The following is a 16,708-nucleotide window of genomic DNA, read 5'->3' as shown; positions in this document are numbered from 1 at the left end:
CAGCAATGGCTACACATAAACATAGACATAACTTCACCATGAAAATAACTAGCAGGTGTGAATAACATCACTTTGCAATGCAGGATTTTGCTGGGAAAGTTTGGGCTTAATGTTGTTACATTAACACATAGAACTCACTTTATGTTGTTCCCACTGCATGGGCTGCTCAGTTAGTCCCTCAACAGTGAAGTTACCAGGAAAATATACAATCATTTTACTCTTCTGGCAGCTAAAACTACATATCGCATGAACATTCCTCAGACCAGGTAGCCTGGTCTGTTTCAGAAAATGAGATATTGACAGTTTGAGGGGAAAGTGCAGGTGTAAGCTACAATAAATTACATTTTTCAAACACAAGCCAGATATTTTCTGTCTTTACCTTCACTTGGTGTTCAATTTTCAAAACATACCCAAGTGGCCATGTTGGGCATAAATCAGAAGATTTTCAAGAGAAGAGGCAGAAATACGAATAACCTGGTTGGTCGTCAACATATCCAGTGAGACAGGAAAGATTCAAATGAACATCATTAAAGTAAGTCCACGTTTCAGCTGTGGCCTTCTTGGTTAGAGCATTTCATTGTAACTGCATTACTCTGAAGCAGCAGCAGCATCTTCTCTCAGCTGAATGCCACTGACTTAACCTCAAAACTCTAGATCTCAACCTGACCGTCCATCTCAAAGATTCTTCATTCAAATCACACAAAGATGGTAAATTAGCGGCCTATATATTATATTACCCTGATTTAAAATAAAGATGTTTTATCTATTTGTAACCCATACACTTAATTTCTATTAGAAATTGGAATCTAATCTGTTAAACTCTTAAACTCTCGTGAATTATAACCCTGACTTCTTTCATCTTTTAGCTTTTGGTCATGTTGCAGAACTAAACAAAAAACATTTTAGTTCTATTTTTAATTTCCTCCTATAAATCTAATAAACATGTCAGCTTTAATGGATTGTTTTGTATGCAGAAAATATACTAACATCAAAGTACAGTTGGCTAATTTAGAAACTCTTTTTAGGTTTTCAGGTTCATGTGAATTACAGTACATAATGAAGCAGCAACAGTAAATTCAGCCTTTTGCCTGAAGAAAGCAGTTTTGTCAAGAAATAATTAGCAAGCATGTATACAAGTAGAAAAACTGAAATATTTGAGGATGGATTTAAAAAAAAAAAAAAAAAAAAAAAAAATCATTAAAACACCTAAAAAGAATGATGGAAAAACCATTACTAAGCTCTACTGGCGCTTGCATATTTATACGACAGCCCCAGTAAGTAAATTTATAGTTTGTACCTATGCATCTTTTTAATATATCATCTTTGTGTATTAATGTGCTGTACTATATATTAGGAGATGTTCTAAACACAATGGAGTTCATTCCATGACCACAACTATGAACCATAAAAATGAATATTAAACACTTTTTTTTTCTTAACCACAGAAGTTTATAAACATTTTATAAATATAATTACAAGCTGAGCTGTCTGATGGGGTGCATAAAGTTTTACAAGTGTTCATAAACGTTTGTGAAGTATGCGATGATGCATCCAGTAAATGATTTACTTCAGTTTTACACACTAAAATAAATGCAGATGAGTGCAGCATATATCATAATTAAACATTAAAAAGTAATAATGCAAATAAAGTTAAGTAATCTGTTTGTTTTGCAGCACCAAACATTTTTATCTCAAAATATCCATTCGATTGCCAAAAATGATCAACTCCCTATTGCCTACTAAATTTTGCACTTAAACTAAAGCAATGATTACAGTAATACTTGTAACCAGTAAGAACTGCTGGTTTTCATTCACTGATATTTGCTTAGAATAATAGAAATACAAGAAAAGAGCTCCACATTGCTGAAATCAAGGCTTTGATCTCGAGTTAAATAGTAAAGACATGCGTTAGTGGTGCTACAGACAAATGCATGGAAGAATAAATTTGCTGTTATGACATATCAGTACCCAAAGGGTGGAAATTTGTTCATTCTTTACAGGTTTAACTGATCAGTTGTGTGAAAAGACCCTTCGTGAATGATGCAGCTATACACACAGTCTTTACTCTTTCAAGTCTCTCAGTACACAACACTTTCTAAAGCCTGAAGTGCAAACATTTGATTGCTGAGGAAAAAAAACAAAAACTGTGTATTTTGGTGCAAAGAATGGACAAATGTGAGTGTGTCAGGTTGTGAGCTTGCAGCCTGATCAGCTATTCCCCAAACCTGGTCTGTTCTCTATCAGGCTTTATGTATCTTTGCTGCTAAACCAATCAGGTGCCAAAATCATGTTGCCAAATATTGTTTTTCCTCTGCCATAATGATTCTTTAGGCTGTTCATTATTTGTAATTCATAAAGATGGAGTTGCTCACCTGGGAAACAGACTTTCAATCCCAGTGGCAGTGGCAGATGCTGGCCCTTCATAAATACATCATCACATGCTATACCTGCAGACCTCTTCATTACATAGCAGAGTCAGCAGAGTGCTCTAGCAGACATGGGCTTTGATGACAGTCCCCATAGGAGGGGGGGGTTCTGATTGGTATGCAACAAAGAACTGGCCTTGGCTGGTCCGAGAACATCAGCGAGTAGTGCAATGTCGGCGGAGCTCACCATGTACCTTTTTGGCTGAGCCACCATATGGTCTATGAATTACCACTTGCCTAGTCATGACCTCTGTTCCTGTAAGCATCTCGTAGCCTCCCCACCTTTGCAGATCCCTACAGATGGTGCATGACGATAAGTTTCTCCTGGGATCACAGCACAGACCTATCTAGTTCCTAAAGGAGCCATATCAGTCATTATGGCTCATTATGTCTTTTCAGACACTTATTCAGCAGATATTCTGCAGAGATTTATCAAAGCAAGATCTGCCGAGCTGGTTTGTAATTACAATAGAAATGCTGGATGAGATATTACAGCTCTGGAATATTTATTCCCCACCTTTTACGATAGTCTCTTGTTGTTTTAGCATGCTCAGCTGAAACGGAGAAAGTTTGCAAGTTATCCTCTGAAGAAAACCTGCAGCCCTTCAAGGACAAGATGGATGAATTTCTCAGCCAAGGTGTGCTTATTTTTTCTTTTGCTTGACATTTATTGAGGAAATCCGTCTGTAAAATGAATATATGTTACTGTATTCAGTTTTCTTACTAGTCAACAAAATTTATTGAAAAGTACCCCATTCATGAGTAAACTATACAGTTTGACATCTGTGTAGTCGGAATGTGATATCTTATGGATTTGACAGCATTTTTTATCAGAGGGCAACAGGCCACACTTCCAGCACTGTAGTGTGTTATGTTTCATAGTGTGCTCTGCTGTAGTGCTATAAATACTCAGGAAATCCACAGCTTAACAAATCCCTAATGAATGCACTATTAATGTTGCATTCACCTCTTTAATGGAAAAACTTCATCCTTGTAAAATGAATTATTGTATTTTTGCAAATGGTTTGGAGATTATCTCGCTGTGAAACAAGATTTTTAAGTTTTTGTGTTCACAAATATGTTTCTCTTTTGTTGACATGATATAAACTTTTTATCTCCAGTTTTTTGTTTTTTTTCCCCCACACTTTAAGGCTTTATTGCTGTTAATCTGATTCTTACTTCCATAAAGGTTTCAGGTTCCCCTAAAATCTTCAGATGTTACATGTGCTCTGTCACAGTTCATTCTTGAATACTAACATTTCATGGATCTTTTTTTTTCTTTCTTTTAAATATCCAGTACACACAAGGCAAACTTTTCTGCAAATCTCCTTTACTTTTGGAATCTATAAAAAAAGCTTTTCTGTGAAACCTCAAATGCATCGCAGCAATTCTGATGAAAAGGAGCGATTTTGGAACCAACATCTCAAGACACACTATTGAGCTGACACCACATGGCCTGTCTTTATGGATGGCAACTTGAAAGGTCTCCACTTTACAAAGACAAACACAGAAATCTTGTTTGGTCAAAGAACAAAAACTCTGGTTACCAGCTCTGCAGTCGCTTGAAACCAAACCTCAAGAACACCCATGGCCAATGATGGTGATGATGGGAAAATGCCCCCAACTTTAAAGAGGTTTGCAGATAAACTTGTATTGTACAATGAAGGTAAAAAAAAAATAAAAAAAAAAATTGCTCACTGCCTCCAGTGAGCACATCCATACGGACAGGGGACTGTAAAGACTTTGCCATTGAAAGCTGAGAAATGGGTGTGAACTTAGATGTGAGTTTTGCACAACTTACCAGAAGAGGCAAATTATTTGTCTAATTTATCATAAACCTAAATTTGATTTCAGGATGACTAGTTTTGGATCAAACTGCCTGTGAGTGTGGAAATATTGTTGGGTGGGACTGAACAAATTGGAAATGGTGGTAAAATAAGTTTAAACTCTATTCCATATCACACTTGCAGTGGTTAGTCGGGCCCTTTTATTCACTCCTTTTTATTACGATCACACAAAGGGTCAAAATTGTAAGAGGCGAATAATTTATTGTTCATGTTGCAAAACCTTACTCCAGTCAGAATGATGCAAGATGGATCAGGCTTCACACATTTCTGATTCATGTGGTTTGCTGGATGGTTTCAAAAGTTCACGCAGGTTTATTTTATCAGTTTTTTTCAGGGCGCATGAAAGCGTTCCCTGCTTTTGACTCAGATCTACTTTGGTAATCTGATAAATGACTATTAATGGCACTTGTTAGCCAGTCTCATTTAACTGAATCTCCTGAATTAATCAAAATAACATCAAAATTAAAGAAGACCGAGGGGCACACGGTTGTCTACAGAATTCAGAATATCAGTGATATTAGTATTCAGAATACCCAGTGCTGGGGATTACCAAGTTTTTGTTGAAATTTAAAGTTGAATTCTGCTGGATGAAACATGTGAGGCACCAAAGTCCCCTGCTGTCCACCGTCGGGAAGTAGTAAATGTCTGCAACAAATTTCATCACAATCCATCCCATAGCTGTCTAGACATTTGAGTCAAAAACACAAATCCCAACCTCATGGTGGCATGAGATGAAAAGTTTTGTGCCAATCCATCAAGCAGATGTTGAGATATTTGACAAGCAAAATGAAAACTTTGGGTTTCCAGTGACATTGGATGAAAAACTAGCGGTTCACCAACATGATTAGGATTCATCTTCTGAGCACCATACGAAATTTAATTGCTGTTCTTCCTGAGTTTTTTCAGCCTAGGAGAATACTAGTGTTATTTGTCTGAATATCATGTGAACATCCACAGAGAATATTATAGTGTTTATATGTCACGTCTACCAGATGTCAAACAGACAGATGTTTATCTTAAAAATTTGACATGTACAACAATATTGGGAGATTGTGGTCCACATCAAATGTGTAAGACTTAGCATTTTATGCTTGTTTTAACATAACAAGTCAATTATCATTCTTTATGAGGCACTGGCTTTGACCCTGTGTACATTCAGTTAACTGTGACCGATCTTCCTGGAGGACTCTGCTCACAGGCCCTCTCCCAACTGCTTTTGTATTCAAATGAGAGTATAATACATAGCACATGTTCTTTAGCAGCAAAGCTCACTGTCCACTTTGAAGGAAATCTGCAGATGAAAGCACCTCTCCCTTTTCCACCTCCATCCCCTTTCCTTTCTTCTCCATATATGTGTGTTTGAGAAAAATATGTGAACCTTCTCTTTGATGTAAATGATGAGGTTTTTCCTCTGAGAGCAGAATGTAAGCAGTGTATCATGGATATGTTATTCAAAAGGCTACAAACGGGATTCTTGGGGTTCCTCCACTGCAGCGGTAGAAAGAATGAACAGTCAAACGTCTTTTTTTTTTTTGTTATTTCTGTAATTTCTAAAGAGCCTGAGGTTAAACTGTTTCTGGCTCCACTGTTTAAACCGCTTTTGTTTGTTTTCTGACCATGAAACTAACCACAGAATAACAGTGGGAGCGGACTTGTTGGAGCTCGGCTGTTTGGTCTAGCTCAATTTTCTCCGCTCACTTCACAAATTCTCATGCATGCAGGTCTCCGATGGAGCCAACAGGACTAGCAGGAGATCACCATCGATGTGATAATCTGTTTCTGATGGATGGGAAAACTAGTAGTAAGACTGATGTCAAACTGTTGGGGTTGGCTGCAACTAAAGCCAGTGCGCTTAAATGGACCAGAAACTGCAAATCTTAATGTTTGCTAACACTTTATGCTCAAATGAAACGTTGGATACGCTGATCTGTTATAAGTGAAATGACATGAAAGAAAGACAGTTCCTGGAACTGCTTTTAATCTTTGATTAGGTTGAAAAATCAGTGTTTATAAAATGTATTCATGCCAATATGACATTATCTCATCACAATGCAATTAGTGGATAATTCTATTTAAAATTAATCATTCTGTGCAAGGGGAAAGTTAATCCATCTGAAATGATTTATACCTGAAAATAAAGTATAGTAAGCATAATAAATACATGGCAAGCACAGTTACATTTCCTCCAGTGTTTAAACATAAATTAATGGCCACTTGGAAGTGAAGTACATGATTTTGGCCTCAGAGTGATTTAGTATTGTGCTTTGCTCATTTATTGGGGTCTTCACTTACACATCACAACCAGATATTCCCTGGATAAAAGCAGAGCCCAGATCTGTGCCAGGAAATACCCTCTGTCTCATCCATTGTCACACAGAAAGTCCAGTACAAGTTATGCGTCATTTTAGTCTTTCAACAGCAATCAGGGACTCTGGAAAGGATTGAATGTCTTATTTTTGGACGGTTAAAAAGTGGCACAATAGATACACAAGAGAGATAGACTGACGCCCTCACTGCTCCGTTACATTTTAAAATGAGCTGAAAAATCTATGAATGTGAAAAGGGGTCAACATTCACCTGCACTGACTACGTAGTCCAAATGATGCTGATCTGGGTTGTTCTGCTGGAAATTTCTTCTCTGTGCCAAACTCTAAGATTCTTTCTTTTGCTCACATCTCACACATGCAGTCAGATATGCACACGTGTGCAGGCAGAGTCATCTGTCTCCATAAGAAGTAACATCAGACAAAGAAGCACTTGTTCTGCGAGTTGCACCGCTCATGTGTCAGTTGTGCAACACCAGACAATCCAACACTTAATAATGGGGTGGCACAGCGTTGACCCTGAAAAAGATTGAGTCAAGAAGAAACGGTGACATCTTAAATCTTCCTGTTTAAAGAAGACAATGATTTGTTGCTACAGGTATGTCAAGATATGTCAATATTCACTATTTACAAATGAACTCTATTATTTTTTTCCTTTGTTTTCTCTATTTTGCAGCCAAAACTGAGCTGGAAATGCAGGAGAAGCAGTTGGCAGACACTCAGAAGATGTAAGTGCTTTTTGAGTTGAAACGTTTTTTTGCAAAATCTTGAAAAACAAATGCAGCTACTTCTGTTTCCTCCAAGTGTCAAAGCGGTGATCATTGCTGTAAATCTGAAAATAAAGCAGTCCAAGGCAGTTTGAAGTGATACATTCGCTCTGCAAAGCAGAAACATCATCTCTTTGCTTTGTCAATATTTATACCTCTCGGTTCCTCCAGTTACATGAAAGTTGCAGGCCATCAGAGCAGGCCTTCAGCAGACGTGAGGCCCCCGATGTGGTGTCTACGTTGTTTATCTAAGTGGAGCAAGAGTAGACAGCTATGGCTCCAGGCTTCTGCTTCTGCTAGCTTGGAATGCGTTCCTATGGCAGACTCCAAACAAAGAGAACCTAACCTGTTGGCTATATTGATCCACTGCAAATGGCTGCCACATTTAACACTTTACCGCATGTCATCTGCTTCCATATAAGGCTTTTATTTGAAGAATCTTACTTTGTCTCCTTTTCATACTCTACATTAACCATTCTCTCAGCTCTACTTAAATGTTACATGAAAGTGTATTTATGCACAAATAAAGGTATTTATGCTCAGTGCAAAGCAAAAACCTTACATAGGATGTGTTTTAGCTGTGATACTGTAGATGTACCATCTCACTTAACTGACTGATGTGTTTTTGTGATATAATTAGCTTTTCGTGTTCTGAAATGTGCAGTTCTCATTGTTTTGGGCTCTTTATGTTGTTCTATCAAATCTCTGTAAAACTACATAGTTCTAAGACTTTGATATTTTGTGTGTTGGTGCAACTCTGCCAAGTTTTACAACAATCTGAGTAGGTTGCTGTAATCTCATGTTGTAAGAGTTTGGCCTTGAAGTAATGTTTTTGTTCTCTGTCCTCAGCTTTTTGGAGCTGACTGTGTCCTTCTCAGTTAAACCCAAAGCAGGGGAGAAGGAAGTCTCTCCCAACACATTCTTCTCTATTTGGCATGAGTTTTCTACAGACTTTAAAGAGCAGTGGAAGAGGCAGAATAAGTTGTTGTTACAGGAACGGTGAGGAAATGTTACAATATGAAAGAGGTGCATTTTACAGACAGTCTTTGTTTATTGGTGAACAAAACTCAAATCTTGCTCAGATAATTTATCATAAACTTAAAATTCCATTACAGATGCAACAATTTTCCTACATTTTGGAATCTCCCTAACTTACATTTTTGTGTCATTAATAACTTGCAGTACAGCTTGTGCTCACTGAAGATCATATCACTTTCATTGAAATTCATGAGGGGAAAAGAGTGCAAATGACCCAAATCTTTGTCCTCACCCCAGTAATGAGAGGAGCGTATTCGCCATCCAGTTGGCTTCCAGTGGTTCGATGAATAGAAAGATATTGTTGCATATGTCAACAAATGGCAAATTAGTCCATCGTTTGCAATGAAGATTGACTTGTGATAGCATATTTGTAAGAGGACTCAAATGTCACAGGCTTTGCTTGTTCAGTAGGAAAGAATAAAAATAAATTTGAAAGCATTAACTTTTTGCCCTTTGCCACAGGCGATCATCCCAGTTTTCTGTCTGCTGGTTTTCCTTTTAAATTCATGAGGGACAATATATCCTCACCTGCGCTGTGTGGACATGCAAGCGTTTAGCACAGACACATGTAGTATATAAGAAAGGAGAAAAGACCGGACATATTTTTTCATTTATTTGGCCTTTATTTTATTAATTAAAACAGTTTGAAGCAACTCCTCATTTTCAAACATGACCTGGTCAAGAGGAACAAAAATTTGCAAAATATGTTATGTAATGTTAAAGTCTTAATACCAATATGCAGACTGTCAGAAATGAATCGTCCTGCTTGTCCTCTCCATGCAGCAATAAACTGCATGAATTATGTCTGAGACTGTCCCTTTGACAAATCAGTCATTCTGTTTACATAACCAAAGACTGTGTGGTGAAAGCTGAAAATTTCGCAAATGGTAAATTTCAGCCTTGTGAATAAATGTGTGTCCCTCCAAATATTTGCTTTTGAGGCCTTTGAAGATCACTGGTGGTCACTGTTGGTCTTTTTTCAGGGTGAAAATGGCTGAAGAAAGCTTTAAACAGGCCAGGCAGAAGTCTTCCTACAATGTGACGACCAAAAATGCCACTGGAATAGTATGTTGTTTAACTTATTTTTTTTGTCACTGTGTGGTCTTTCTTTCTTTTTTTTTTTTTTTTTTTTTTTTTCGTTTAATCTGCATTTCTTTGTTTTCATCCTGCAAAATGTTTCCTCACCTGAAAGCCTCAACTGCTTACAAATGCTTGTCTGGATGTTAGGACATAACTCTTTTTACAGTAAGCTGTTGGGATGCATGCCAGGGCTGCTGACAGTAAATAACCAAGACCTGTTTTTTATGTACACAGAAAGCAAAACTGGGAAAGAAGATCTGAAGCAGAAGATGGAAAATCATCAGCAAACCCAATGCGGAAGCACAATCTGATATGGCCCATCTTTTTTTTTTTTTTAAAGAATTTTTTATGTCTTTGGTATTTATCTGCTGCTTTTATGTGAGCTTTTCAAAGTGAATGGTTGAAAAGTCAAATGAATCCTTTCAAGCACAGCCAGACTTTGAAAGCACTCACACTTTTAAATGGAACGTTGAGATTTTTAATGATTTTCACAGTAAAATGTTCACAACTTTGATATTTGTAGCACAATATGTAAACTTTCAGTATTAACTAAATGTATCCTCTTTGACTTTTCAGTGCAGTTTTGCGAGCAGAGTTTTTATAAACACTTCCTTCCTACATCTGCCTTATCAAGGACAAGCACATTATTTTCAGAGGGGTTGGTTTGAAACACCTGACAGGCAAAAAGTGCCTTATTGCACAGAGGAGACAAATTTGGGCCGAGGAACAGGGTTTGATTTTGAAGATTTCTCATCTTTAAGTGTTACATATAAAAAAGAAAAATCTGCTTCACACAGGCTGAAAACTGACAGAACCTTTTTTATTTAATCTCTTGTATTTTACTGTTTTTCTTATCCAAAAGAAAAGTCATGCCAAAGTGGAGTGAGAAAAGTTCCTACTATTTTATCCAACAGTAATGTCAAAGTGCTTTATTTTAAGCTAAATCCTATGCCGGCTTTGTTGCCTTTCCTGGTTTGAGTGTTTGAACTCAATAAGAAAGCAAAAAGGACCATGTCATGTGACTTTCATGTGCAATACCTTCAGTGTTCTCATTAAACATCTTTTGACCATGCAAAACTATATTTATTGAATAAAAGAAACTGCTTACATTTTTTAACAAACTGTTGGTTATCATTGTCAAATTGTGATTAAACAAAACTCAGATGTTTAATATGAAATAGATTTAATATATTTGAAACACACATATATATATATATATACACATATATATATACTGTCTATAATGTTTCACCACCATTATACATGCTGCAGTATTGTTTTCTGACTGGTTAGTATATGGAAAATGTAGTTTACAAGCAGGTGGATGCAACTGGCCACTGCTGCGGCGCCTTATGCGTTGTGAATTTTTTGTTCAGCATCAACTATAGACATCCTAGACTTTATGGAAAAGATAATGTAACTGTTGTACAACAGGGTAAAAACTTTAGCATAGACCCACCTGCAAGAAAACTTCTCGTGTTACAAAAACCTTTATAAAATACATTTTAAGGCACTGCATTGTCAGCAAAGTCCTCCTCAGTGTCCATGTCTTGTGGCTGATGGAGACATTTGTAACTCCCTTAGGTTATGAAATAAGAGGGACGGGCAAAGTTGCTCATTAAAGTCTGGCAGCTTTAGCATCAGTGTCTCTTGTCACATGAATAATTCTTTTTCAGCTGTGCTGACATGACAGCATGGCTGCAAGCCTCTAATTAAATCAATGTTTAGCCTTTGTGTAGCACCATTTCCATGTCATTTCATTGTATGCTCCATTATTTGTTGAACATGTTGTAGAATAGTTCCACTTAAAGCCATCCCTTGTTTGGCAAAGACCTCTGACGGCACACGCATGTCATTTGCAATTTAAAAGGCCTTTGAGTTCTCCTTCACAATTTCCTATGTCCCCTCATGTCCACAGACATACAGCGACACTGTTTGACCCTCTGCACCTTACGGTGTCTGAAGGGGGGCTGCAGGTCTGGACAGTCTAGCTGGACTGTGAGCTGCGTGATGCGATGTGGTCTGCAGAAGGAGCAGGACTGAAAAGGCTCCTGGGCTTTGTTGTGGCTTTTTCTTCCAGAGCCCGAAGACTGGCCTCTATTCTGTCCCTGACCCGAGCTGGGGCCCATGTGACGCGGGATGTAGAAGGAGTTGCACTGGCCGTAGCAAAAACGGTTGACCACAGTGCGGCTGCGACAGCCCTCTTCGCTGATTGTTTGGCGAAGGGGTTGGGTCTTGCACCAGTCTCTGCGGAGGTAACGGCGCTCTGTCACAACCAAGGCCTCTCTGCTAGAGGAGAGCACCTCTGGCTTCTGCTGTAGTAGCCTGTGGTGACGCTCTGCGGATAGGTTGCCTTTGGTCTTGTATGGGGAAGGGATGGCGCCCTGGGGACGGGGTTTTTTGCTTTCTGCATTGATGCAGAGTACCCCAGCTAGTATGATGGGGATAGTTATTCTCCACAGCATTCTGCAAGGGGGAAAAAGAAAAGAGAAGATTATCGTTTGACACAAATGAAAAACAATAGACCACCTGCTGTAAAATGAAAACGTGAATTCTTAAAACTGAAGCTGAATGAGATGATACAAGACAGTTATGCGACAGCAAAATCTTACTTTATACGAAGTCAGTTATAATTGCAATTTGGGAAAGAACATTCAAGTTGAGCCACCTTTGCAGTCCAAGCCCTCCAGGCATCATTGAGAAAATGAATCCATCACCAGGACCCCCATTTGTCAGCATCCCTGTGTCATTACTTCTATTTGCTTTCCTCTCGGCTATGCAATTCTTCTAAAAATAAACAAAACCCTGCCATCAAAGGATACACTTAAACACCCATAACGAGAAGGGGAAGTTGATTTTATTGGTCCCGTCGCTGGGTAAAATAATTAGGGCTTTGCTTACTTTAGTCATGAACTATGCCGCGGATATGTAAACAGGCATTAGAGGGGCCCATCTGCATGTTATTAGGGGAAGAGTTGAGGAACTGTACAGTTCCCTTTGGGAGTTCACTTTTTTTTTTTTACTCTGGTGATATACTATGAAGAAAACTGAACTGAGAGTGACCCACAGTGTCCATAATCACTATAGTGTCTTCCTCATCATGTTTGACCAGAAGGATCTGGAGAAGTGATTTCTCTGCCATTCAGGATGGAGTATCCGCCCCTGTGCATGCTGTCAGTATTTCTGCCAGCACATTTTTGACTATCACTCAAGCATCTTTTCAGCAGATGTTGTTCTTGACAAGCATTGCATGACATCAAGTCAGAAATTCTGATGGAAAACCAAACTGCCTCAAGGCCATTGGCTGCTACTACGCACAAATTCTTCTTTGCTGTGCAAATTTGTATGATCACTTTCGTCCTCCCGGACCTGCAACTTGCTGTGACAGGAAACAAATTACTTTAACATAATCCGATTTTGGTTTCTGCCCTTGATCCTTGGGTCTTGGCTGCTCCATCAAAGCAGCATGAGCATGCAGGTCTTTCTGTAACTGTCCCAAAAGCACTTGCCATAATCTAAACAGCAGCTCTTTGTCCTTCTAGTGTATAAATCTAAGCTGATTCTTTTGGTTTGGGTCTCATACCCACTCACACCTATTGTGGGGTTGGAAAAACCTAACTATAAGATTCCTGTTGATATTCCACCACCCACTCCATCAAGAAGTCATGACCCCACTTCATCTTCTGAAGATCTACCTTCCATATACAGTAGTCTCATTTGTCTTGTGCTGCACTGTCTTACTCCTGCTGTGTATCAGTTTAAACTGCATGAAATCCATGTCAGGGGAATAAGCTCTGCTCCTGTGTGCATACTCCTATCTGTCCCTCAAAGAGGCACCCCGTGACTGCTGAGCTATACTCTGGATAGCCCAGGGGACTCAGAGGATTGGGGGGGGGGGGGTGACCTGACCAACTGTGTACATAGGCCATGACTGATGGCCCATATAGTCAGCAGCTGAGCTTCCTTTTCTACTCCTAAACTTAACCTGATCATGATAGTACGGGCCCTGACAAGCTATCCTCATTAATCTCTGCTGTAAGACAAATTGAGGTTTTGGGGTAGAGATTCAGAGGCTCTGGGTGAGTCCTCAGGCAGATGGGTGGGTGGTTAGTGGTCGGGAAAAACAATAGTGAGAGAGAGGTCAAAGAGATTTTGAAGTTTGGGACAGACGACCCACTGAGAAACAAAACCAGTACCTCTTGGGCTTCATGGATGATATAGGCCCTCCTCCCACAACTGTATATCTCTCCACAAGCTGCTTGTCTCTTTATTTTTTCATGACACTAATCATCACGCAGTCCTGGAGACGGAAGGAGACTGTGGTTTTCTGTGTTAATGCTGAGACCGAACTGAACTGGACTTTTCTGTCTGCTGAACACTAATATTGTCCACAAACACAGCTTTATGTTTTACCAGAACCACAAATTCTTTGGATTTGCTTCACTGAACTGTGGCAGACCTTGGTTCCAAAATTCAAACCTCTAATGAAATTACATATACCAGAAACAAATACCAGAGACTGCTGAGCTAGACACAAACCTTTTGGAAAACAACTATTATCATCAGCGGGAACTTGCTGTGTTTTGTTTTAAAGAATGGCATGATAATGCCATGGTAATGTTTCCGTCTGGATAACAATGGGTCTTTTTTCCCCCCCAATTAGTCATGACAGTCTCCAATATGGCTGTGAAATATGTTCATATTTAAGTTATTTGACTGTTAAGGAACAAAAGAAATCTTTTCAAGACTTTCTAATTTGTACACACACAGATGTATTTCCACTAAACCATGTGAATGTCTTCCCAGCATGTCTTCAAAGGCAGGTTAAAACAAACAAAACCTGATGCCTCAATTATCGGTGCGTCAGTAAGTCTCATACGGAGACTGGTAAGTGCAGTTAATTACAGTAGAACTGCATTTAATTCACCGTGCAGCTCAAACCTCAGTCACACAAGGGCAGCCACACACACACACACACACACACACATACATGCACGCCTTTGGAACCACATTGATGCATGCAATCAAACACATGCATGCACACACAGGCTCCAACACACATACACTGGATGTAGTACAGAAAAAAAGTGGGATAAAGAGGTAAATAAAGTGTTTTCACTCCGAGCCAATTACACAAAGAGGAACCATGTCATTATCTGTGTTTGCGGATTGTATTTTCCCAAACTACACTTGACTGTTGGCTCATTAACAGTTGGTGGTTGGGGCACTCCTTTCGGGGGCTTTGCTGTGTAAATGTGCTTAATGCCAACATTGCCAGGAGGCTGCTTTAGGCACTTTGGGCAGCCATTTGTCACCACAATCCATCTTGATAATGACTTACAGCCTAGATATTAGTGCTTTCCAAGCTATGTACTGGCAAGTATGTAAGGCAGCTACTTCGCCTGAGTGACATAAACTGTTTTAGTGGAAGATACAGGGCAATTAGAGACATTATGATGGCACAGGTGATTCCACAGCAGATCAGGATGATATGTAGCAGCAACCATTAGAGCCACTTATTCCCACTTAAAGCTTAAAGTTTGAGGCTTTTGTTTCCTCATATCACTAACAAATGTTCTCATTTCACCTTGTTTCGCTGTGTCATGTTATGTAGACCAGCTTGTTTAAATCATAGACTACAAATACATATTCTGCATGCTTTAAACAACATAAAATATATATTTGATGTATTTTTTTTGCAAGATTAGAATTAGTAGAATTAGAGAAAAAAAGCTATTTTGAGAATTGTTTGGCTTCAAGACACAAGTTTTGAATGTTTGAAGCACAAACAGGATTTTCAGTCCTTATAGTCAGTCACATTACTAATGTTGTAAAGGTGTGCCCGTAAGTGTTATGCTATTTCATTACTCTTTAGTAGACTTTATTCTTTTTTTACCTATATTTTACCTATATTTACCTATAAGCTTGCATTGAAGTGTTTTCTGTTGCCAAAGAAACTGCAGTGTGTCTTTGTGCTAAATCCTCTTTGACATCAGAGCAGATTGTACAAGGTGGTGCAGTCACCAGAGCCGTAAGCAGGATCATAAGGCATACTCCCCACCATTCACCGCACGCATACTGTAGAAATACACACACACACTCATGCACCCATATATTCACACTCAAACTTGAATATATAGAAGCACACATATGATTAAACACAGTACACAGTAAGAATACACACAGGACCATACACCTGAACCATGAGTGGGGAGAAAGAAGAGATTATTCTGCACATATAAATAATGGTTTATTGTTTTCACAATTATGCCTCATTCTCCTTTCCTTGTTCGCTGGAAGGATCAAACACTCTTAATCTTGCTGAGAAGCACAGTACAACTTGCTGTCATCACTCACTAATTCACTTACTCATAACACTAATCATCGGTAACCTCCAGCCACTAATTATAGTAATTCAGTTGACACTTTTATCCGGGACACCTTGCAGTGTCTTGAGGGTGTATATTTTTACAATGGGTGGCCCCAGTGGGAATCAGACCATCTTTGTTGGCAGAAATATGAAATAACTCTGCAAATGCTACTTCTCCGATTACATGGCTCTGCGCTTAGTCACTGCTACACTCACTGAGTCACCCAGTCTTACGCTCACGTGAGATACATCGTACCAGTACTCACCGAATCCAAAGAGTTATGTACTTGGAAATACATAATCTCTAAATGCAATGTCCTCCTTAGTCTACAAAATGTCCATCTCAGAAGATTATTTTAAAATTTTATGCAGTGACAATTTAGCCAGTAATGATGGGGGAGGGTAATATACTCTGTAAATTTGTAGCAATCTTTTCAAAATTATTCAGTCAAAATATAATTTGTTTGTGCTATTTGTTTTAGTCGTTGACAGACATAAACTCCTCTGCTTATTGCTTTCTCTTTAAACTTGTAAAACTACTAACCAGTCTCTTTAACCCTGAAATAAAGTATTAAATTGTACATCAGCATGTTAAGACGGTGAAGCATGACAGATGGTTCATTTACCTCTCACAACAGTGTACAGCTGGATAGTAATGTGTCGAGGAAGCATTCAGTGGAGACTGTCCCTGTTCAGTGGTCCTTGCGTCTGCTTCCAGGTTTCGGTTTCCATGGCAACATAATCTGTAGTATCCTCAGGCTTGTCTTTGCTCCACTTTTCCCCACTAAAAGCAGTGAGAAGTGATGGACCTGGTCAGTTTTCCATCGTCCTTGGCAAGTCGCAGCTCATCTTTCTT

The 16,708-nt window shown here is 38.9% G+C and overlaps 2 protein-coding genes across 2 annotated transcripts in view; one reads left to right on the top strand and one right to left on the bottom strand.

Annotated features, from left to right (window-relative positions):
* fmn2a (formin 2a) overlaps positions 1 to 9,743 on the top strand; it is a gene marked incomplete at both ends in the record, with an annotated part of 37,352 nt that extends 27,609 nt beyond the window's left edge. Inside the window, 5 exons of the mRNA XM_079249203.1 lie at positions 2,972 to 3,064; positions 7,274 to 7,325; positions 8,214 to 8,363; positions 9,386 to 9,467; positions 9,717 to 9,743. Of these exons, the coding sequence (XP_079105329.1) occupies positions 2,972 to 3,064; positions 7,274 to 7,325; positions 8,214 to 8,363; positions 9,386 to 9,467; positions 9,717 to 9,743 (404 nt within the window). The remainder of the gene's footprint in view (positions 1 to 2,971; positions 3,065 to 7,273; positions 7,326 to 8,213; positions 8,364 to 9,385; positions 9,468 to 9,716) is intronic.
* Positions 9,744 to 11,368: 1,625 nt separating this feature from the next.
* Positions 11,369 to 16,708, bottom strand: LOC306762101 (gremlin-2-like; the record flags this gene model as incomplete). The annotated part of the gene is made up of 2 exons (XM_079248497.1): positions 16,479 to 16,708; positions 11,369 to 11,948 (listed from the first exon to the last, which is right to left on the bottom strand). The coding sequence occupies exon 2, from the start codon at positions 11,945 to 11,947 to the stop codon at positions 11,369 to 11,371; it is 579 nt and encodes a 192-aa protein (XP_079104623.1). The 5' UTR covers position 11,948; positions 16,479 to 16,708.

Source organism: Telmatherina bonti, assembly GCF_933228915.1.
Source record: "Telmatherina bonti genome assembly, chromosome: 11".
Lineage (NCBI taxonomy): Eukaryota > Metazoa > Chordata > Actinopteri > Atheriniformes > Telmatherinidae > Telmatherina > Telmatherina bonti.
The sequence above is the reverse complement of the archived record's forward strand: the minus strand, read 5'-3'. Positions and strand labels throughout refer to the sequence as shown.